This window comes from Geospiza fortis, unplaced genomic scaffold (assembly GCF_000277835.1).
Source record: "Geospiza fortis unplaced genomic scaffold, GeoFor_1.0 scaffold41, whole genome shotgun sequence".
Taxonomy (NCBI): Eukaryota; Metazoa; Chordata; class Aves; order Passeriformes; family Thraupidae; genus Geospiza; species Geospiza fortis.
In genome coordinates this window covers 4,509,542-4,532,795 of record NW_005054299.1, presented here as the reverse complement: position 1 = coordinate 4,532,795, position 23,254 = coordinate 4,509,542, and the positions used below count along the sequence as shown (strand labels likewise).

The 23,254-nt window shown below is 44.2% G+C and overlaps 1 protein-coding gene across 3 annotated transcripts in view; it reads left to right on the top strand.

Annotated features, from left to right (window-relative positions):
• The window catches only part of TRAF5 (TNF receptor associated factor 5), a 23,506-nt gene extending 725 nt beyond the window's left edge, over nucleotides 1-22,781 (top strand). Inside the window, exons 2-13 of one of the 3 annotated variants that reach the window (XM_031060652.1) lie at nucleotides 9,040-9,105; nucleotides 11,310-11,442; nucleotides 11,824-12,197; nucleotides 13,986-14,043; nucleotides 15,284-15,385; nucleotides 15,720-15,884; nucleotides 16,186-16,263; nucleotides 16,636-16,710; nucleotides 16,979-17,071; nucleotides 18,022-18,150; nucleotides 18,664-18,832; nucleotides 19,301-22,781. In XM_031060652.1, the coding sequence (XP_030916512.1) occupies nucleotides 11,983-12,197; nucleotides 13,986-14,043; nucleotides 15,284-15,385; nucleotides 15,720-15,884; nucleotides 16,186-16,263; nucleotides 16,636-16,710; nucleotides 16,979-17,071; nucleotides 18,022-18,150; nucleotides 18,664-18,832; nucleotides 19,301-19,878 (1,662 nt within the window). In that variant the 5' untranslated portion in view covers nucleotides 9,040-9,105; nucleotides 11,310-11,442; nucleotides 11,824-11,982 and the 3' untranslated portion in view covers nucleotides 19,879-22,781. Of the gene's footprint in view, nucleotides 1-8,691; nucleotides 9,106-11,309; nucleotides 11,443-11,823; nucleotides 12,198-13,985; nucleotides 14,044-15,283; nucleotides 15,386-15,719; nucleotides 15,885-16,185; nucleotides 16,264-16,635; nucleotides 16,711-16,978; nucleotides 17,072-18,021; nucleotides 18,163-18,663; nucleotides 18,833-19,300 lie in introns of those variants that run through there. The other 2 variants (XM_031060642.1, XM_005416173.2) reach the window with 2 other exon arrangements.
• The last annotated feature ends 473 nt before the right edge of the window (nucleotides 22,782-23,254 follow it).

Genomic DNA, 23,254 nt, shown 5'->3' with positions numbered 1-23,254 from the left:
TCCCCGGGAGTTGTGCGAGGTACGGCGGAGCCCTCGGTCCCGGCGCGGGGCTACCCTCACAGAGCCGGGCTCAGCCCAGCCCTGCCCGGGATGCGCCACGGCCGCCGCCCCCGGGGATGCCGGAGGGAAAGGCAGGCCCGGTGCCCGCCCCAGAGGCTGAGGCAGGGCCGAAATTTTGGGGGCTGGGAAGGAGACAAAGCCGGGACTGCTCGGATGAATGAAGAATGTCTTTGCAGCTCTGATCTTTTCAGACTGCGGGGACCTGTAACAAGCATCCCGCTGGTGTCAGCTGAATGCTGCTGGAGGGAGGGAATCTCCCCTCTGTGCTTGTGCAGGGGGTCTTCTGATTTTCCTTGATTAACAGCACTCTGGGAGCATCTCGAAGCAGCAGGCTTTAACCAAGCGTTTTCAACACTCTTCATATTTAGAAGGAAAAATGAAGAGCTCCGATTGTTGGCACTTCTTGAATCGCTTTGCCTATTGTTAGCTTGGCTGTGCCTTCCCGGTGCCAGCCAAGAACAACTTTCCTCATAACTTCCGTTTTATAAATACGGGATGGCTGAAAGGAGTGCAGTGATGTGCTAAAAATAGCTGGGTGTATTCAGGTCAGGCACATCTCCAGGCTGGCAGCAGAGACAGTTGTATTTTTAAACTCCCCTGCTGATTGCACACAGAGCATGCGGGTTTAGCGATGAAGGTAAAATTGGGGTGGTCTGGAATGCCGTTGTGCATGAGCCTGGGCATTGCTGGTTTTTCACATCATCTTCTTTTCTCTGAGGACTGTGTTGTATTATTGCTTTAGAGCTAAGCGTGAGGTTTGGTGGTGATGTGTTGTGCTCAGCCTAAAACCACCCATGACAACTTCCTTTGCTGTTAGCTTTGATTATTTCATTTCTGTTGTGCAGAGAAGTGTTTGCTGTGGTTGAGGACCCCTCTGTGTGAGCAGAAGGCTGAACTGCAGCCCTTGGCTGAAGGGAGTTCATAGTTTCAAGTCAGGAGGGAGGGACCTGCCTGCGTGCAGGAACAATAGGAGACAGTGGGACCCTCTGGATCACCTTGATAGTCAGAAGCCAGTTGTTCCCAGCTGCTTGGCAAAGGAGATCTTGGAGAAGAGATTTGAAGTAGAATAGCCTGCTAATATCTCTCAAAATAAAAAAAAAATATCTGCCCTCCCAGCACACACTTGCTCAAATTCATGACAAGTAGGCAGTGGAGCCTGTTACCATTGCTTGAACAGAGAGGAAACCTTTATATCATTGGAGGTGATGCAGAGGCAAGTGGAGGGAGACCAGAACAGGCTTTGAAACTGAAGAGGTTTGGTGCAGTGGGAAAGTGGAGGGATGGTGAGAAGTAATGTGGTTGTAGCTGTGGCTTAGAAAAATTATCCCTGTGGTAGCATACAGGGTGGATAAATGAGTAAAATATTACATTTCAAGATAAATAAGTGTTTGGAAATGAGTGTTTTCCTCATTCCTGGAAGTGTTTTCCCCATTCCTGGAAGTGTTCAAGGCCAGGCTGGATAGGGCTTTGAACAGCCTGGTTTAGTGGAAGGTGTCCCTGGCCATGGCCAGGTGGCTGGAATGAGATGGTCTTTAAGGTCCCTTCCAACCCAAACCCTTGATTCGATGCAAACCAGAGGATGATGGTGATGGATGGCAGTTTTATTTGTGTTCGTAGACAAGAAATACTGTGTCGCACAGAGACACCAAGCAGGAGAAGTTGGTGAGGTATTGTGAAGATCTAACACTTCAAGCCTGAGAGGGAGATGAAGTTTACAGAGCTGAGTGGAACAGGCTCTGGTTGTGCCCGGCTGGAACATGGGCTGGGCAGAAGAAGGGCTGCAGGGGAAGCTTGGGGTCATCGTGCTGCCTCTGGGCTGGCCATCATCCACAGCCCAGACATCAGAGGAGAGGCTGAGAGTTCAGCCTGTGCAGAAGATGGTCTGCAGCGATAGGGCACATCTGTGAGTACCTCCCAGGAAACTTTAGGGTTAGAAACCGAAGAGTTGTAAGCTGCTGAAAGATAAGATTCATAGTAACACCCTGAAGGAAGAAGGAAAAGCTTGTGGTGCTCACAGGGTATTTAATGGAGTTTTGAGAGGGTAAGGAATCACAACCAGGAGGGGACGAGATTTTGAAGCTAGAAAGCTGCTCTTGTAGACTTGGACAAAAGGAATTCAGGTAAGTGCAGAGGGCAGAAACCAGACAGTTCTTTATTTCACCACACAGGCTCCCTAAGTGAAGAGCAATTCTTACACAGCTGTCAGAGCTCTGGGACAGGTCAGGAGCTCTTCATTCTGTGCCTTGTATTGCTTAGGTCACTTTGCAAAATCCCTTCAGTGGGCAGTGGCAGACTTGTAGGGTACTTCATCTCCTGGACTTCATTTGTGCCCACCTTTAAGTTACCCTATAGCCCTCTGTCCTCTTCAGCCCTTTGTCTGACCCTTTGATTTTGCATAAATAGACATAATTCATCATCAGGAATCATCTGGCTAGGGAGAGCTATTCCTTTCTCTGGTTTTTCAGGGAGTCTGTGTGAGTAGTAGTTCTCTTGGTCTCCTGATCCCGAGGAGGCAGTTGCTGGTGGCTCAGGGATTCAGGTGGTTTCTGTTGTCTCGCAGACATTCCATTCCTGGGAGCATTCCCTGCCCAGAGCAGCTCTTGGGAGGATTCCCTTCCCAGAGCAGCGTGGCAGCCTGAGGGTGCTGCTGCAGGACCCAGCCAGTCTGGGGTCACCTGGTCACACTGGCTGGGACACCCTACAGCCAGCGTGCCCTTGGGTCTGCACCCTAAGGTGAGGATTTCAGAACCTCTTCTTTTGCTTTCTGGGGCTTTTCTGTCCAGGTTTCTCGGCAATAACTGTGAAGGGTTAATGACCACACTGTTAGTCATCAGTCCTTTAGCAGTAGCAGTTTGGGCTGCAAGTGTGTGGTTGTTCCACTGTCTTCCTCAGCCCAGGAAAGAAGCTCACCTCTTTACCCTGGTGTGTGGCTGGGCTTGGGAAAGTGAGGAAACTTGAGTCATGCTGTATTGTTAATAAAAATGTTGCAAAAATTTCCAGTTTCCCCTGCTCGATACTGCAACAAATACACAAGAGTGTGAGAAACTGTTTGCACCTAAACCACAGTGATTTTGAGATGGGATTGGCCAGAGTGCTCTGTAGTTAAGCAGGTTGTCTCTGGGAGTGGGACTGTAAAGCAAGTTTTTGTGTGTAATATACTGATGTTTGCATACAGGGATTCTGTATGCAAAGTATGTTGCTGTGAACTTACTTTGCAGAAGGTTATATCAAAATACAAAAGTTACTTACTATTATTATGCAAATCACCTAGTGATTAACCAAACCTCAAGGTTAGGAACTATCTGCAAAGCAGTTTTTCCCAAAGTAGATGCTATGGGACATGAAATGGTCTGACCTGTGCTAAGACCATATGGTTCACAGTCTTGTCTGCTATATCCATGTGCTTGAAACTGGAATGTGGCCCTATGAAAGAAACAAAAAAATGCTGTGGCTGCCTGGCTGTGGCAGCACGCTCAGGCAGAGCAGCACAGCTTTCCACTGCCCACTGCATTTGGAGAAGGGGCCATGGGAGAGCACCAGTCCTGGTTCTTACCTCTGTACATCTCCAGCCTGGCCTCATGGGAAGGACTTTTTAAGAAACACATAATTTTTCCTGTTGATTTTTTTTGTCTTTTTAAGGAAAGAAAATGGTGGCAATCTTTGCTGTCACGACTTTCCCAACAGCAAGTTCATGGGATTCCTGACAGCACTGGGTTTTTACATTAGCAGTTGCATTTTCAATGACAGCTCTGGCTAGAAACATGTGTGTCTACAGGTCATCAAACATATATATGTGTTTAAAAAATTTTTTTGAGCTCATCCTACTAATTCAGATGAATAACCATTGAGTTGATTCATAGATTTCTGTAGAGATGCTGGTAAAGTTCTCTATAAAGAATGAGTCAAAGGGTCTGGGCCTGGAAAATTAAACCAAGGATCTCTTGTAACTTAAACAGATATTCATGGCCAAACCAACAGAGTGGTCAAATCAGCTGAAGTCCTGAATAGTGTGTCCCTATAGAGCAAAGAAAGAGATGTGAATTTGGAAGCCCCAAAGACCTAATTCTGCAAAATTTGTAATGGCCAATTATTTGTTAGGAAAAGTGATGACTCACTTAGGCTTCAGTACTCTAAAAGATAAAAAAATTAAAGCCTGTTAGTTGTCTTGCTTTCTGTCCCTTACTGTTATCTTTTTTTCAGTAACTTTTGTTTCTTTATTTCGTTTTTCTCTCTCTTCCTACATTCTGTTTCCTAAATGCTGTTGCTGTCTGTCTTTTCACTTGAATTCATCCCCTTGAGTTTGTTTGGAACTTGGTCAGGGTTTCAGCACTGTGCTTGCTGCTGGAGGAGGTCGGGGCTGCTCACGAGCAGTAACACTGGCCTGCTGCTCTCTACTCATCTGCAGAGTCAAACTGTTTAAAATTAAGATCCTGCTCCCACTCAACTTCTCCATTTGGGGTTTTCCCCAAAGCTTCCCAGAAGCAGATGGTGCTTCCTGGAGCTGTGCTTGCAGAGCACCACAATTTCTGCAGCACTGCCTCCTCCCGAGAAATCCAGCTGGATGTGCCCTTTCCTCAGAGCTGGCAGGCTCAAGGGAAGTCTGTGTACAAGCTGTTGTGCTGTTCTGGTGTCAGGTGCTGATGGCAGGGATGAAAGGACACCTTCTGGGTTAAAAAGCTGGACTGTGGAAGGGACCTTAGGCTGTGCTGAGAAATGCAACTCAAATCAATTTAATTGATCCCATAAAGAAGCAGCATGCCTGCAAATTGGTGCCTTTCCCTTGGCCACTGACTTCATGATGCAATGATTTGTCTGTTCCAGAGCTTCATGGAAGGTTCAGGAAAACGTGCCGTAGGCTGAGATACCTCCTGGGAGGGGAGATGGAAATTGAAATAGGTTAGAAATGCCTTGGGAAAAAGCAAAAGAGGCTATATGTTGCATTAAGTACAAAAGAGAATAGACACTTTCTTTGGAAAATTAGTATTTTAAATAACAGGAGACTTAAAAATTACTGTTTTCAGAGAAAATATAATAGGTTACTTTAGGAAAGGAAGGAAAAAAAAAAAAGAAAAGAAGAGACCAGAAAGCAAAGGAAGAGGGCAGAGGAAGATAAAGAAAGAGTGGGGGTAGAGATGGAGCCTAAGGCACTGCCTCGAGGGCAGCACATTTTGGACCGGGGAGGGAGGCTGATGCAGAAAGAGGGAGACAAAGCTGCCAAGAATCCTGCGTGTACAATTAAGTTGAGACTACAAAACCATTAGGGCTTACAACCACTTAAGTTATTACAAAACCAAATAAAATGTTTATTTTCTTAAAATGGATTTTATTTCTGTTTGGGAGTTCTGTTTGTCTCATGCCTGTGCAGCCTGTGGCATGAGCTGATGTGACCGAGCCAGTGCTGCTTCCTCAGCGAGCTGCCACTTCACTTCCTGCAATGGGTGGGTTCACACGGCTTTGCCAAGGCTACTGCAAAGGGCTTCACAGGATTGGACCTGGGTGTTTCTCATGTCCTTGTGTGCTTCCAGCTGCCCTTGTACTTTTTCTTTGATCACATCACTCACCAGTTTTGTGGAAGGTGAAATCTACTCTGTATGTTGGATTCCGGCTGTGAGAAACGTCCTTGGTAACCTTGTGTTGCTCCAGATGGTAAATTTGCAGTCCCTGCATCATTGCAGTAAGGCAAAATGCTTTTCAGTGGCTTGCCTTGTATCCTAACACTTCTAAAACATTTTTATGCATGATCTTTTCAAAGCTACTCTGGGGGATTTCCACTCCCTTGCTGTTTTAAAATGCTTGTACTGCTATGTTAACCACAAAGCTCACGCTGGTAGACTCTGTCTCTCTGTCTCTGTCTTCTCTCTCATTTTCTCCCCATTGAGGACCAGCTACAGCTTCCAGGTATGGCTTTACCAAAATGTGTCTAGTTAATGCTGGCAGGAGCTTAACTTTGCCAGAATTATTTCTCATTTCTGAAGGGCTATTCAGGGGCTTGCACACAGGGGTTGGGGGGAAGGCTGCAGACCCAGAAACATCTCAGGGAACAAGTTCAACCCCTGAACCGGCAAAGTGGTGTCGTGATGTTGCAAGGGTGAGAGGCAGAGCCTTCTTACTGTAATTTCTGTGGTGCTTGGGAAGGTGATAAAACATTCAGGGAGTGCCACAGAAGTGATGGCAACAAGTTTATTTTCCAGCTGTGGATGAGGTTATTTTAAGGCATAACAATATTGTGTTGATTAGAAATAGATTTCTTGATAGCACAAAATTAATTAATTATTTTTAGAACATCCAGGGAAAAGATGAGATGTAGCAAATAATAAGCTGGCTGTAAAATCAAAGCTGCTTTAGCACCAGACACACTTCATTAATTGTAAGAGTGTATTTTTAATTTTTTTTAAATGCTGTGTTGCAACCTGTGTCTTAAAACCCTGATGCAGCCTAGTCTTATGGGAATTCATTGTAATGCTTGACTGTACCTCTGTGCAAAGGAAACCCTACTGTCTTACTCTGCTCAGTGAAAATTTGCCTATGGACATGAGCAAACTGATGCTTGCTTAGTAAGGTTTTACTGTGCCTTGAGGATGAGGTAATACTACAGTTGGAACTTCAATAGCATAGTGGTGTCTGTATACAAAAGAAAATGTTTATTCTCCTGTCCTCTGCAGCAACATCCCCTGAGGGTGCTCAGGCACGTATCCAATAGGAAATTGTTGCTTTTAGAAGTACTCTCTCCTGGGTACCAGCTGGTCACTGCCCTGCAGCTTGTAAATGATTGGGACAACAGCAGAGCTGTTCCTGAGGTTTCCTTGCTGCCAGGTGAAGTGGGAATGAGCCCTGAGTGGGTCTGTGTTGGTGCAGCAGGAGATCCTTTCCCTGCTCAGCCTCTGTGCTGCAGGGACGCACATGGTGCAGCCAGGGTGCTTCTCCCACGTGGGGACTCTGCAAGCGTGTTCTGTTGTCAGCAGTCAAAATGTTCTAACTCTCCATGGGCTGGAAGGGACAAGGATGATCCCCCAGTGATGTCAGATGTCATCATCTCCTGTTTCCACATGGCTCCCTATAACCTGCTGTATCTTAAATATGTATCTCAAACTGTATAGATCTAGTCATTCTTTAGGAAACTGTTAGCTCTTCCACTCCATGTGTTGAGTTGGGGCATATATTTTTTGTCCCCAAAATAGTAGAGTTTTGGAGGACCTTAGAGTAGTAAATCATACAACTTTGTTATTTTAATTCAAAAGCACTGGAGGCAGCTAATCTGTACATAAATTTAATAGTTTATAAAGCAGCTTGGAGAGGGTTGTTTTAATGCAAGATGTGTTCCCCTCAATTCGGTTTCTGCCTGTTACCTCCCAATGAAGTTACTTGATCTTAGACCTCCAAATTTGACAAAACTTTTCCTACTGTGCCTAAGACAGTTCTGATCTACCATAAAAGGTAGATAATTTTAGAGGGAGGGACAGGGCATCTTCTCAGCCTTGTCCCTCCCAAGTGCCTTAGTGCAAAGCAACAGAGCTGGACTAGAGCTGTAAAAAGGTAGGTGCATAACCTTTTTTCTGTACCCTGTTGTATGTACGACATGGAAGCTGGCAAGTGAGGAAGGTGCTTTTTACTGGGAACACCCCAGTCCTGGAGGGTGGCTGAGCATCACCCTCCCCTCGTGCAGTGAACCTGGCAGAAGATGGACTCTCAGCCCCATTTGCTGGGCAGCAGGACCAGGGATCCTGTCTTCTTGTCCATGTGTGGTGATCAGATCTGTGATAACAACCTGGATATTTTCCCTTCTCAGTCTGAGACATGGTGGCACCCAGTGCCTGTGCCTGGTTCTGCTGTCCTGGGAGTTTTGGCTGTAATGGTGCACTCACAATGGTGCTCATGGGGTAATGATTGGCTTCATATGAGAGAAAACAGGAAAAATATGTTCTCTTTAAAAAAAGCAACCACATTTTAAGGAATGGTTTTTCCTATGTGCAGAAGTATGTCTTTGTGGCTAGAAGAAGTTCATCTGTCCACAATGGTTCAGTGTGATCAAGGTTGCACACAGCCTCTGTCACTCTGACTGCTGGTGCTGTAGACAGAGAGCAGCCGTGCTGGAGGGGAGCTGTTTGAACATGGCTTTAAAATGTTGATGCAATTTTATATTCTAGTAAGTCATGCCCATGCTGATTTTTCTCCTTATTATTATGTTCTGCTTAGTTTCTGAACAGGAAGCAATTCTAAGTGTGGAGCATTTTACCGGAAAATGTTTGGGCTCCATTTGGTGTGGTGGTAGTTAAAACAGGATAGCTCCCAATTTATAAAGTTTATTTTTGTTATGAAAATTCTCCCACTTGGATTATTTCCAGTGAGGTTAAGGCATCTGCATAGAAAGAGTTGTTCCAGAAGCATTTTGCTTGTGCAGCTCATGGTGCAGGCAGGGCTGGGATGCTGAAGTGGTGGGAAGGTGCAGCTGGGAGCTCTTTGTACTGCACTGCCTTTGAGCTCCCACTCATTGGTAGCTGTTTATAGGACTTGGGCTTAGCTCCTAGTGATTCATACTACTTTTTTATGTGTGGGCAGTATTAATTCTATTTATTTCAGTATAGGGAAATCCTTTTTTTTTTAATGTGTCGATTTTCAGTCTCCATACCCTCCATGGGGGTTTTGTGTGTGTGCTGTTGCAGTGCAGTTGCAGTGAAAATCTCTTTCCAGCATGCACTGTGTCTGCCACAAGAGCATCATCATGCAGCATGAGCCTGCTGCTCTCTGCTATTTTAAACCAGCGTTACAGTTCACACGCGTGCTGAAAAACTGCAGCATACACAAAGGCAGGACAACTTCCCCTTGCTGGGAGCTGTGAGCAGACAGAAGTGAAAGCTCCCTCAGCCCCTACCTACACCGGCCAGGCATCAGCGTAAGCAGGAAATTGATTCAGATAACCCTGGGCTGCTCTCACTGTCACCTACAGCACTTTTTCCCCTGACGGTTTCCCTTTGGTTTCAGTTCCGAGAGCCCTGCGCTGGGAGCCAGGAGCGGGAGCAGAGCTGCTGCAAGTGCCCTGAGTCACTGGTAAGTGCTGCCATGGGAATTACACTGCCTGAGCTCCTCTGGATCACATGCCACCGAGTGCTGGCTGGCAGGGGCTGCTGCTTCTCAGCTCCTCGGAGCCTCCCCAGCTGATTCACACGGGCACCTCTCCAGCTTGGGCAAAGCGCTGCCATCCACAGGCCCCTCCTGGGGTAGCCCATTTCTTCCAGCAGAACAGCTGCAAGCCCCGCAGCAAAGCTCCTGCAAGGCTGGCAGCACACAGTGAACTCCCTCATCTGAGGTTTCCGCTCTGCCCTCTGAGCAAGCAGCCTCCCCTTTCACCTGGGGTGCTCTTTCCTGTGTCCTGAGGTGCCCTCAGCTGTGCAGTGCTCTCCTGGGCCAGGCTGAGGTGGAGGAGGTGCTTCCATGGAGATGCCAAGAGTATCCATTTTTAGGAGTGGGATCTGGGTTGGGTGCATTATGAAGGTGTTTAAAGAGATAGAGGCTCTCAGGTGTACCACAGCTCCTTGCAGAAAGAAATGGGAGTGATTTTGGTTGATGTAATGAGCAGTGAGAGCTCTGGAGGAGTTTCTTGATGGAATTTTGGGCTGCTGTTTCTTTTTAATGTGTCCCATAACGTTTTTACCTAAAATACGTCACCCCAGCTGGAGTTTGTGGAGTTAAGGAAGATCCCTAAAGGCAGAATGGGTAAAACATAGAATTGTTGTTGTTGTTGTTGTTGTTGCTGCTGCTGCTTTTATTTTAGTGTGTTTTTACACAGTGATGCATTAGCTTGCTAAACCATACCATCAGATGAGGTGAGTGCTGGAGCATGACAGGACTGGGGCAATTGTATGCCAAGTAAACGGGAGAGAGAGCAGCAATGAGAGAGAGGAAGGAAACTTGTTCAGGGTTGTCACCGACCCGGGGCAGAGGGAGTTCTTAGGCAGCTCATCCTGTGGGTGGTCCATGCTCTGGAAGTTAATGGTGACAGCTCTCCATCTGCCTTAGAAGCAGCAGGAACACTGCTGCTGGCATCTGCTCCCGAGGCAGCCCAGACAGGAGACTGGTAATCCCTCAGGCTGCATTTTGTCATCTCTGGCTGACGTGAGGAAAAGAGAATTGCTCCTTATTAGGTGTCAGGGAACCGGGAGCTGCATTTTCAGAGGAGGAAAGATCAACTGTTTCAAAGTGAAAGAAGCAAATGGACAGCCCTGTAGGAGGCTGTTCATTTGGAGGAACCAAACAGGGTAATTTGCAAACTCCTGTTGGAGTCATAAGGCTTTAATGGCTGGAATATGATTATGGTTCATATTCCTGAGGGCTACCAGTGTTAGATGCTCCTCTGTGCTGGAGTATGTCAAACATTCAGCCTGGTGAAAGGCAGGGAGACTCTCACAAGCTGGGGAGGTGATACTGTGTGCAGCCCCTAACGAGGGCGCTGAGTTACAGGAGCACTTAAATGTTGGCTGTGGAATACATTTTAATTGGTTAAGTGCTTTGGTGTGTTTTTGAATCAGGCACATCTGCAGGATTTCCTCGCATGGTATGGACTGTAAAGTGGAAAGGAAAATGGATGTTGCTCTCTGAAGCCCAAGGTGCTCTGTGGCAGCTCACTAATTGCTGCTTTTGTGGGCCAGGAGGCCACTGCAGCAGGGAGGGAGGGCAGTGTCAGCACTGGGTGCACTGTTTCATGCCAGACACAAGGTTGTTAACGGTGATGTGCTGGCCCTGCTTCCTTCCAAAGGCAGCAAATGCCCTGGGTGACCTTACAGGAGATGAGTGAGAGCTCTCAGACAGGTGCTGATGCCAGTAAGTGACTCCAGTGACTGACAGGGTGGGTGGTGCACGCAGAGAAAAGACAGCATCCTTTACAGCACAGCTGTAAAACTGAGCACTTCCCTCATGAAATCAGGATCTGGCAGCTCAGGTGTGTTGTGCTTTTGTACAGTCCTGTAAGGAAAACGTCTTCTGAGTGCAAAGCTGCAAGAAATGCCAACCAGAGTGGCTCTAGGGCTTGAGCTACTTGCAAAAAAACAAAAAAAAACCTGCAAGGTTGAGGGACTGGTGGCAAATCTCAAGGTTTGGGGCTTAAGGCTTGGAACAAATGTTGATGGTTTTTCCTACTGGAAGATTAAGATTGCATTCCTGTGCTGTGTATGAGTTATGGTAGGTTGAAAGAAAAACTTACGTCACACTTCTGATTGCAACCCTGCTTTTCTTTCTTTTCCCACCACTTCTTTCAGACAGAATTAATATAGCAAAAAACCTGCACATAATTCAGTAAAATAAGAGTTTACAGCTAGAAATGAATGATCAACGGGAAAAAGAAAGATGTCAAGTTAAGAGGCTTCAACTCCTGTAGCACCTAAACTGAAGGTAAAATCTCCCTGCTGGCTTCTCTTTTGTATGCTCCTTGCTGTGAACTACAAAGCCATCTCCTGCATGAACCAGTGCAATGAACTTGTAAATTCATGTGGGTGGGCTCTAGTTTAAATGGAGACTTTCCTGGTGAGCATTAAGGCCAAGACTTGGCCTCTGCTTTCCCCAGCTATGTCTGAGACTCTTGACGTTTTTTAAGACCTAAGAACTACTGCAAGAAGACAAAAAAAAGAAATAAAAAACAAACCAAACCATAAAAATCACAATTCTGTGGAATAATTTTCAGACTGTGAAGCTCTTTTCAAAGAAGTGTGCTTTGATGCTTGCAGCGTGATCTGTGTTTTGTGGTTCTGTGAGTGTTTTATTGTTCTTCCGTAGCTGGCACCACGTTTCCCTGTGAAACCTGTGTCCCCCCTGCAGATGAGAGCCCTCCTGCCTGCAGTAGCCTGCAGCAAGCGGTAGCCGAGGCAGACTGGCTGCCAGGGAGTGTTTGAAGAGCTTCTGCCTGCGTCTGCTTTGCTTCCCAGCACAGCTCCCATGGCCTGTGAAGAACCCGCTGCTCCCTCGGGCACCTTCACGCGCCAGAACTCCTCCAGCACCGGCTCCCTGGACTTCGAGCCCGACGCCGACTACAAGTTTGTGGAGAGCCTGGAGGAGCGGTACAAGTGCGCCCACTGCCACCTGGTGCTGCACAACCCCCACCAGACGGGCTGCGGGCACCGCTTCTGCCAGCAGTGCATCCTCGCTCTGAGGTGACAGCACATTCCTCCCCTGTCCGCAGGCTCCCCTGCTCCCTTTCCTAGAAAAAGCAGCCCATGTTTCCTATAAATCAGCAGTGAGTGCCGTAGTAATATTACCCACCCAGTGAGAGGCTGAAGGAGTCAATGGCAGGGCTCTGTTGAACCCAGGGTGAAAAACGCCAATCACTTTTAAAATTAAAATTTAAAAACATTTAAAATTTAAATTTTAAAAGTTTAATAGTAATAAAATGGTTATAAAAATAATAATATTATTAGAGTAATCATAATTTTGGACAATTTGGATTAGGACAATATGAGACAACAGAAACAAAGAGTTACGGACAGTCCAGGTACCCTTTTCTGGGCAGCACAAGCCCAAAAAAGGACACCTGTTAACAGAGGATTAAGCCTTAAAAAAATTAGCCTGTTGCATCTTCATACATCTCATACATCATGCATAAATTCCATTCAAACAAAGGATTCAGTCTGGTCAGTGTCAACTTCTTCCTCTTAATCCTAAACGGTGTCTTCGTAACTGAGCGAGGCGGGAAAAGTTCATTTCTTTTGATAAGAGAGCAATAAATTCTCTTTCTCTGAAAGATTTAGGCGTCCTGTGGCTGCTATCTGGTGCGAGTACCTTATTCCTTTCTTAAAAAAATATCCCACATACATAGATCATATTTTAACTGCAAAAGTCACCTTTTAACCACAAAACTACATTTACCATATTATTAAAATGTTAATATGGCACTACTTATTAGTATAACAAAATACATATAGTAAATATCTGCATAGAGCCATATAATATGCACTTTTCACACCAGTGACTGCGTGCTCAGTGTTTTAAAGGTGTCTCTAAAGACCTTACCCAGTCTGCAGGGAAGTCAGCATAAAGAAACTGTTGATGTAAGCTGATAGTGCTGTGTAAGATGCTGCTGTGGTCTGTCTGTCTGCCATGGTGCTCTTCAGAGGAATTTGCTGCATTGATGTCTCACGGTGTTGGTGCTGGTGGTTAGACTAGGCTGTGTTCATTTGCTTCTGTATAATTCCTCTGAATTCAGCAGAATTGTAAACTGATGTTAACATTACCTGATGCTGCAGTCAGATCACAAGGCTGCTGGCATGCCTCTTGCTTGGTACAAATGAGTTTACCCTCCAGACCTGTCTGGGAATACATTATGGACTCTTTGGTGTACCTGAGGGTAGGATTTCACCTGGAAAGGTTGCAGAGGACCCTCTTTATGTGGATGGATATCACTAATTACCTTTTGTGAACTTTAGATGCTTCATGTTTGCTGCTTTATCTCTGGGTAAACTCCTTTTGCACTGCCTCTCTGACTGTTTTCCTGGATTTTACATGATTCCTATGCCTTTTAAGAAAGAAGCCATTAGATCTCCTTTTAGTGGCATAGCAAGGAGGGCACCGCTTCTAGTAGACAAAGGCTGGATTTAAAGCACACAATGAGATTTTTTGAGATATGACATTTGTGATCTGCAGATGGTCAGACAGTGATGATGTTCCCTTAATTAAAAACCATCTTGTGGTTTTTATCATTGAACACTCTTAGGACAGACTCTGCTTTCTGTTATGTATTCACGGTTGCTGCCTTATGTCCTCTTTAAGCTGTGGGCAGAATTTGGCTGTGCAGTTGCCAGATGAAAGTGTTTTTAAAGGACTTTTTATTGTTGTTTTTATGCTATCTACTGCTGACTGCTGTCAGAGTCAGATTATGGCATAGCCCAATTTAATAAAATAAATTGAATTTCCTGTGGGTTAACACGACTCTTCTTTTGATCTAGAGAGTTAAATGCAGTACCCACCTGTCCTGTCGACAAAGAAACAATAAAAATGCATGAGGTAAGTGGCTATAGCTTTATTTCAGCAGTCAGCATTTACATGGGAAAGGCAAGACAGCTGAGAACAAGGTGGCTTTCAGTCCTCAGGGCAGAGCAGTTTTTTGTCTCTGAAATAATGCTTAAGGAAGCAGTCTACTCAGTGATGCTCTCCCAGAAAGGGATTATGGCTGCCTAGCTTAAGCTTCATTTTACACCTCATGTTCTAAAGTTATTTCATTTTAGTCCTCTGTATTTCCAGTAAAGTGTTGAAGAATTTCACAAAGCTTTGAATCCTCCCAAGTCACCAGATGTCTGTTTTTTTAATGGAGATTTTACTGACTTGGTTTTTAAATGCCCTATATTGCTGGGGTATCTTGTTTATTTGATTGTCTGTGTTTTAACTTGACTATAATTTGATTTCTTGATTATCTCCATTAGATCTCATTAACCCTGAAGACCTAATTTACTTTTCAGTAACTTTTAGAGGAAAAGAGAGATAATCCTTTTTATTTTGCAAACTGTTGTTGCTTTTGGTTGTTTTGTTTTATAATGGATTAATTTGTCCTTATTTATATTCCAAAGCTTAAAAGTATACTATATACTTGTCCTGCCAGAAATTTTCCAGGGAAATAAAATGTCTCCTTCCTCTCTCTCCTAATCTTGATAGGAAATTATAATCAGACTATCCACAGGATTTTTGTTTTTCATTTTTCATCTTCTACTTCTTGCAAATTTTGATGACAACAATGCAGGAAGATCTCTAAATAAGGCTGAGAGTTTGCTCTGGAGGCTTCATTTGCTTCTGCGTACACAGCTGAGATCGGTGCTGCTTCTCAGAGGTGACAGAAAGGATATCTCAGCATCACCTCCATCCCAAAGGCACTGCTTGAACAGAGTGGAGCATGCACAGAGCTGGTTTGGCTTTGGAGCCTGTTAGCTCCAGCTGCTTTCTTCTAGATACAGGCAGGCTCTGGCAGTGCTTATACAGCTCCGGTGCTACTAGTCCTGCTGGTTGCAGGATGGATCAGCATCTCTGGAATATCTACATGGGGGGGAAAAACCCTATGCTTACTAGAAATGTCATAAATGGTTGAATTTATAGTTTCAATACAAATTTTCAATATGAATTATCAAGAGCCATACTCACAATTATGGTGTCTGTGCTTGAACACCTAGAAGATTTGGAGGGATGTTTTGTTCTTTTATATTATTTATAACATCCCATGTGACTGCATATTAAGGCTGGTTTGCTTCCTTTACAGGTATTCAAAGACAACTGCTGTAAAAGAGAAGTTCTCAACTTGCATGTGTTCTGCAAAAACTTTCCTGACTGCAATTCAAAAGTAATTCTGGGGCGATATCAGGTTGGTTTGCTTGATCAAATTTTGAAGCCTTTGATTTTCATGACAGCTCTGTGTATTTATGATCAGCTAAACTCCTGTGATTGTCTTCAGAGTTATTGTAGCAACGTGGTTCAAGTACAAAGATTATGACAGCTATACACTGTAAGTAGCATATATTACAGCTTTTAGCTTGTTCCAGCTTTGCCTTAGGGTGTTGGTTTTTAATAAGAATCATTTGCTATATGTAGCCTTTGTAAATCACAGTGTTCATTCATATTCTAAATGTTTTGGTGATTGTTGATTTGAGGAAACCACACTGGCCATTTGGCATTTACCCTGCTGCTGTGTGTTGCAGGAGCATCTGCAGCAGTGTTTGTTTGAAAGCGTGCAGTGCACTAATGATGGATGTCAGGATCGAATTCTTCGCAAAGACCTGAAGGAGCATTTGAGCCAGCACTGTAAATTCCGGGAAGAGAGGTGCCAGTACTGTAATACATATGTGGTGTTAATTAACATAAAGGTAAGATTATGAAGCATTCCTGGGAATCCATCACCTGTTTCCCCTTGATATTGCAGAGTGAAAAGTTTCCAGCATTGCAATGGCACTTACCCCCTGAAACAAAATTTGGCTGAGTAGCTGAAGGAGAAAGTATAATAAATGCACTTTAAATCATACCAATTATTGATGCTCTCTTATGAACAACAAAGTGATATGTGACTTGCATTTGTATGTTTGGGATTACTTTTTGCATAGTTTCCTCTGTATATACTACTTTACAAAAATGAAAGCCATTGCCTTGTTCTGTTTTCTTCTTCTTCAGAATCATGAGAAAAATGACTGTCCTGATTATCCTGTGCCTTGTCTCCAAAACTGTTCACAAATAATTCTGAAAAAAGAGGTACTATTATTTTTTTCTGATACTGCAATTCAGCATATCACATAAATTTAGGAAAACTGAAAGCTGCAGACCACATTGGCCCATGCCAATAAAATTTCATTGCTCTAAGAGTTTCCTTTGTTCAATCCTAAAAGGGATATGTCTCCCATCTTCTAAGTGGATTATACTGTCACTGCAAGCCATGGGTGTTTTGCAGCATGGAAAAATACCTGGCTTGCTTATTGATGCTGAATACTTGTTTTCCTGGTAAAGTGATTGGTGGTGTCATGACAATGGCCTTTATTCACCCTTTTCGCAGGCATTTAGATTTTATTAGTGCTTTGAATTACTAAGTGTTTATTTAATCACAAACTGTTTCATTAATACATGCAGATTGAAAAGCACCACGCTGTGTGTCCCGAGGCAGAAGTGGACTGTCCATACAAGCAGTACGGCTGTCATGTAAAGGTACGGTTTTACACATCTTTGTCTGTACCAGGACTGGGCTTTGTCTCCCAAACCATCAGAATAATTAAAATAACCAATTTATGTCCTTTCACAACCATTTCTGCTGGCTAAGCTGAAGTACTAGAGAATCAGGACTGCCCTTCCCTTCCTTTCAAAGCATAAAGGTGACATTTTGAATGTTTGCATCAATAATTTTTTTACCAACAGCTTCAAAAATTTGCCTATCTTACTATTTTATTTTTTCACTTCCCCCCTCTGCCTCACTAAGGTTAAAAGAGGGAAACTTGCTGAACATGAAAACAGTGCCCTGAGGGAACACATGCTGCAGATTTTAGACAAGAACTCCCAGTTGGCAGAGCGGGTAAGTCATATTTAATGAGCACTCTTCAGCAGTTCTTGACTGGTTAGAGGATGATACAAGATTCTACATTTGTTGCCTGGTTTAGATCAGGTACATTTTAAAAGACTGTTTTTATGGTTTTTCACACCTCAGAAGACAGAGTAAGCTCTTCTAGTGAAGCCAGTCAATTACAGGGAAACCTCTCTGTGCTCAGGCACACATATTCTCCACCAGGCACAGTGGGAGGCTCCTTGCTATTGCTCACCTCATTTGCTTTTAGTCTCTGCTTTACTCTGGATATGAGCTCTAGCGATAAAGTGTTTTAAAGTTTAATTGACTAGCCAGGTTGCTCCAAAAAGCAGCCTTTAGCTGCCCAGGTCACCTGCTCTGTGTGGAGGCAGCACAGGGGACAGCAGAGCCAGTTGCAAGCACCTCTCTGCTCAAGATCACTTCTTTGGCTCCCAGCAGGAGACGCTGGGTGTAGGTCCAGTCCTGTTAACTGAGTTGATGGGGGACTTACTCTTTGCTTGTTTATGCAAGAAATAAGAGTCCCAAACTGCTAAAACTTGGTTTTGAAGTGTGTATCTCTCACTGACTCATCTCTTCTGCTGGTTAGACCTCAGCAGAGGAAAAAGCTGCATATACATACACATGCACCTGTGCATGCAAGTATACATTATCCCACTATAGAGCTGAATGGATCGTTATGATGATCACGATGGAAATGAGAGATAGGAGCCTCTTTGCACCTGGAGCCACACAGATCTGCTCAGAAGTCTGATTACCTTATGTGCAGTTCTTGCCAGTGCTTATTCACAAATAGTGAATGAAGGAGTGCTCTATCTTGCTCACTTAGAGGATTTGCATTGTAAACTTTACTGCTGTCTCTTATATAGTCAGATACGTTATAATTTCTGCATTGTATGTTTTGGTGTTCCTTAGCATTTATACTCTGATTTTTCCATCTGTAGATATCTGACCTGTATAAGAGCCTAGAATGTAAAGAGATTAAAATCCAGCAGCTAGCAGATGCCATTAAGAAGTGTGAGAAAGAATTCAGACAGTATACACAACTGTTTGGTAACAACAGCAACTTGACGGTAAGCACTCAGGTGAGACATTGATTTTACTTTTTCTACCAATTGCTTTTTTGGATCCTGAAATACGTTTCTCCAGTAATAGTTGTTATTGATAGCACAGCAAGTAACAAATCTCCCCAAGACCGTCTCATTTTTTCCCAATATGGTATTGTCTTTTCATTTAATCGATACAGAAGTTTGGATACATGATCTGGGCAAAAAGCACAGTACAAATCCTCATGGTCAGATGCCCAGAGCAAATGTGCAGGTGTAAATTTGAATGAGTTGAATGAAGTGGTGCAGTGTGAATGGGTTCTGAATGAGGAATGGCTTCTCAGTCTGTTAATGTGCTGAATTAATCATGAAGGAGCACTGGGATAAGTTCCTAAGCCAGCAGAGCACTTTGAATGCATCATATTGTTGCTATGCTGACTTGCTAAAGACTTCACTATCTTAATTCAAAGCAACTATCTGGTTTTATGGATATCTCTTGTCTCTATTTCCCACCCTCTTCCAATGGCATGAACTGGGAAGGCTCTGGCTAGTCACCTGGATAAGTCTGCACGCCTGGAATCACAAGTGAAACAGCTAATACAGATGGCAAACCAGCAGCAAAGTAAATTAGACCTGCGCCCCCTGTTTGACACAATTGAAAGCGTGAAACAGAAGATTGCCCTGATGGAGATGTACGACCAGCGCTTGGGTATGTTGGCACTTCCCTGCACACGGTGGGGGTTGCTGATTTACTGCTGGCTAATTAGAGCCTCGGGTGCTACTAGAAAGGGCTTTCTTCTTGCATTCTGAGACCAAGCTGTGATGGTGTGTGCGGTGCTCTCCCGCCATTCCCTACTGCACAGTGTCTCCTGAACTCCAGTGGCAGTGCAGGGCCACAGAGCTGGCCTTGGTTTGGCTCCTGCACTGTGATGGAGGCCGTGGTGCTATTCAGCCATTCACAATTTATAGTCGACAGCTTTTCTTATTCAATTCCCAGCTGCTGCAATTACAGTTTTAAAAAGTTAACAGCTGTAGTTCATAGCCTGTACTCAGTCTTGGGTAGATCAGTTTACTAGCTTGAGCCTGGGTGCTCGTTTTATCCAGGGCTCTGATGGTTTTATTTTACCAAATGTCTCTCTTTTTCTTTCCATTTCTTTTTATTTCCCTCTTCTCTCAGTTGTTTTGGAAGATCAATCCAGCAAACATGATCGCCAGATCAATAATCACAAAGCTCAGCTCAATAAAAATGAAGAACGATTTAAGCTTTTGGAAGGCACGTGCTACAGTGGGAAATTAATCTGGAAAATCACAGACTACAAGAAGAAGAAAAGAGAGGCAGTGGAGGGCCGTGTGCTGTCCATAGCCAGCCAGCCCTTCTACACCAGCCGCTGTGGGTACAGGCTGTGTGCCAGAGCCTACCTGAACGGGGACGGCTCGGGAAAGGGAACGCACATCTCCCTCTACTTCGTGGTCATGAGGGGCGAGTTTGACTCGCTGCTGCTGTGGCCTTTCAAGCAGAAGGTTACACTTATGCTTTTGGACCAAAGTGGGAAAAAAAATCACATTGTGGAAGTCTTTAGAGCTGACCCCAACAGCAGCAGTTTCAAAAGGCCGGATGGAGAAATGAATATCGCCTCCGGCTGTCCGCGCTTCGTGCCGCACACCGTCCTGGAGAGCACAAAGAACACCTACATCAGAGATGACACTCTCTTCTTGAAAGTGGTCGTGGATCTAACTGACCTGGAGGAATTGTGAAAAGCCCGGTCAATGCGACTGCTGCTTTTGTGGTGAGCACCAGCCATGCAATAGCAAATTGCCACCAGTCAAGCTACTGAGAATGTTTCATGGCTTTGGACTACAGGACTGATAATGAATTCCCAAAGCCTCAGCCTTTCCTCTTCTACCCCTTTTTTCAAGACTGCATTTTTAAGGCAGCTAGAAGTCCAGGTTGGTGCAAACATGCATTCAATCCAGATTGGTTCAGTCCAGGCTGGGGGGAATGCTTGGCTCCCATCCCCAGACTGGCATTTGGAGATGAACTTCCTCCAGTAAATTCCCAGGAGCCCAGGCAGGCCTGTGGGCTTCTCTCCCTCACACAGAAGTGAAGCCATGCCCAAACATGCAAGTGCATTTCATCTGTCTGCAATGGAAACATTTTAACGTTAGCAAATTTGAATCAATGTGTCTTGATCCCTCCATCTCCTGGATTTTTGAAGCAGGGAGAATGGCTTCAGTTAGGCAGGGTAAACATTGGCCAAGTATCTTGCATCTTTTTCATTTGTTTTAATTGTGTTTTTCCAGAAACCCCAGAGGAAGGAGCCAATGCCTCTTACTTTTTTAGCCTGTTTTTTCAACTGTACAGAGTACCCCAGCTCACAACAACTTTCTTGTGTCCTTTCCACTCCTGCCTAGTGCCTTGGGACTGGTTTCCATTGGTGGTAAACATCCACAGTCCCCATCTGAAGCCAAAAGCTGCAGGTGCTTCTCACCTCTCAGGACATGGCCAGAGGCAGGGCACTCAGTCAGCCTGCCAGCTCCTGGCTGCACTGCTGGAGGAGGGGCAAAACTCCTGTTCTTTTCCTTCCACATCTGTGCAAAAGAGATGTTTTCTGGCCTTACCAGCTCCACAAAAGGCAGGAAGAGCTTGGGGAATAGCTCACTTATGTAATATGCACTTTTCCTCTCTCCTAGAAGTTTGGGGAAGAAAGGGGAAAATAGATTAGGGAGTGAGGTTGCTGTAAGAACCAAATTTTGACAATCAGTGCAGCTTTAGTGTTTGTTAAAGGATGACACAGCTGGTGACCATGATGTCTGAAGATCTTAATTTTTATTCCAAGTTCCTTCCATATTGCAAAGGAATGTATGCATTGTACAGGGTTTATTGGAGACACACTAAAACCACCAAGGTCAGGCACTAAGGAACAAGTGACACAGAACACACGTGCCTTTTTAAAGCCCTTCAGGTACCTGTAAGAGGGATGCAATTCTGCATGCTCAGTGATTTTTTTATTACAAGTGGCAGAACTTTGCATCTCTCATCTCTTACAGGTCAGGTAGGGAAACACCACAGCATTATCTATTGCTCCAAAGCTTATCAAGAGACAACAAGAAACTAAGCTCGTTTTGGAGTAAGAGTAAACTAGGCAAGATAAAAATCAAAACAGGGCACAGACTGAAACATATAAGATAGAAAATTTAGGAGGGCAAATGTGGTAAAATGAAAAATACCCTTCCCATGATGGGTGTTGATAATAATCTAAATAATTCAAGGATTGATACCAAGATGAAGGCATAATACTTTATTTTGTATCTGCAATCTTATTGCTAGACATTCACTTTCCCACATGGTTTTCAGGACATAATTCAGACACCTGTATTTTCTAACTCAGGGGTGGAGGGGAAGAGACCTTAGTAATCTGTACCTCATGGTGAGTTAGCACATGGGAAATCTTTGTTTTGATCTAGAAGTCCTTTTGTTTTATAATGTCAAGATGTACTGTGCCACCATAGGGGCTTTCCATGTTCCTGGGGACAGATTGTGAGGAACAAATTTATTCTTGTGTACCACCACCATTGACCTCAGGAGTCATTTCAGCTGTAAAACAGAATGAATTAGGCATAACACTTAGTTACAGAAAGAGCAGGCTTGTTTTGACGGTGGTGTGCCATTCTGTGACATCAGCTCTGAGCCTGGATTTCATGTCGCTCATTACTTTAATATTTATCATGTAACCTTCAAAGTGACACAACTTCCATAATAACCACTAACAACTGATGAGGATGTACCATCCCTGTGTCCTGGGGCTCTCCAGGACACTGAGTGTTAAATACAGGAAGTGATAAAGGACTAGCAAGGGAGGCAAGATGGAAAGGACGTGTGTGGTCTGTATCCTGGCAAATTCCCAGCCCTCTCTGCCTCCACCACCCCAAATGTAAAATGGGGATAATAATACTTGCAGAAGAGCTAGGGCTATTTAAATGTTTGTGAAGAAGTTTGAGCATGAAAAGAGCTAAGTATTATTAAAACTCCATTTCTAATTGTTAGAATAGGTGACGTGGGTAAGTGTTTAGTGTTTTCCTAGACAGATTTTGGAAGCATGTTTGGTTTTATGCAGTCTCTCCTCTACCTACTGGTTGGGTTTAGGTTTTTGCCATGAATATTCCTTTTAAAATTCTGAAGCACAAATTCATCCTGGGTGATGGAAACATCCCTTTTGAAATACTGCCTGTTTTATAAAGAATTAGTTGAGAAGATTAATTTTTTTAAAGACAACCTTCTTTAAATTTGTTCTTTCTAGTACAGAAATTAAGGGATTTATGTTAAAATTTTCAGTGATTTTTTTACTGCTTGTAAACAGGGTTTTAAATTTCATCCCATTCCTAATAAAGAAAAAATGTTGTATAGCATGAACTGTCAGGAAGAATTTTGATGTTGCATGAAGAATACCAAAAAACTTTTCAATAATGTTGTACTGGGTAAGTAACCAAAAGAGGATAGGGTATTTCTACATCAGCATACCATATGTTTCTAATGTATTTATTGATAGTTTGTAGTTGTTTGAATATCTCTTACTACAATAGAGGCATTTTTTTAGCCAAATGTCTTTACTGTGTACATAAAGTAATGTGAGAATAAATAATTTTATCATCCTTCTGGAGGGACTGTGGCCTATATTCCTTTTGGCTGGACTGTAGCAGACTTTAAAGGATGTGGAGTACTGGGCATTTGTTTACACTAATTAAAAAACAACAAAAACAAACCAACACTGCTTAAGATTAGGAATCAATGTGCTTCATGGGTATTTTGGTTTGCACTTGGATACCACAGAGTAAGTTCACTAAATCCTAAGCTAGATCAGATGAATATGCTCGAGGTCTGAGGCTGCACTGCGATGACAATTTGTGGTTGGGCCGGCTTTGGGCTCAGCAGGGGTTGGATTTGTTTCGGTTCAGAGCAGGAACAGGAACCGTTCCATAATCCCACGACTGCGGCGTGCTTGGAAACACGGTGCTGTGCAGCGGGCAGGGGACGCTGGGCAGGGCACAGCCCCGGCAGGCGGAGCGGGGGCCGCGATCCATCCCCGTGCTACTGCCGTGAGGGAGGGAGGGAGGGAGGGCAGGGCGGCGGCGG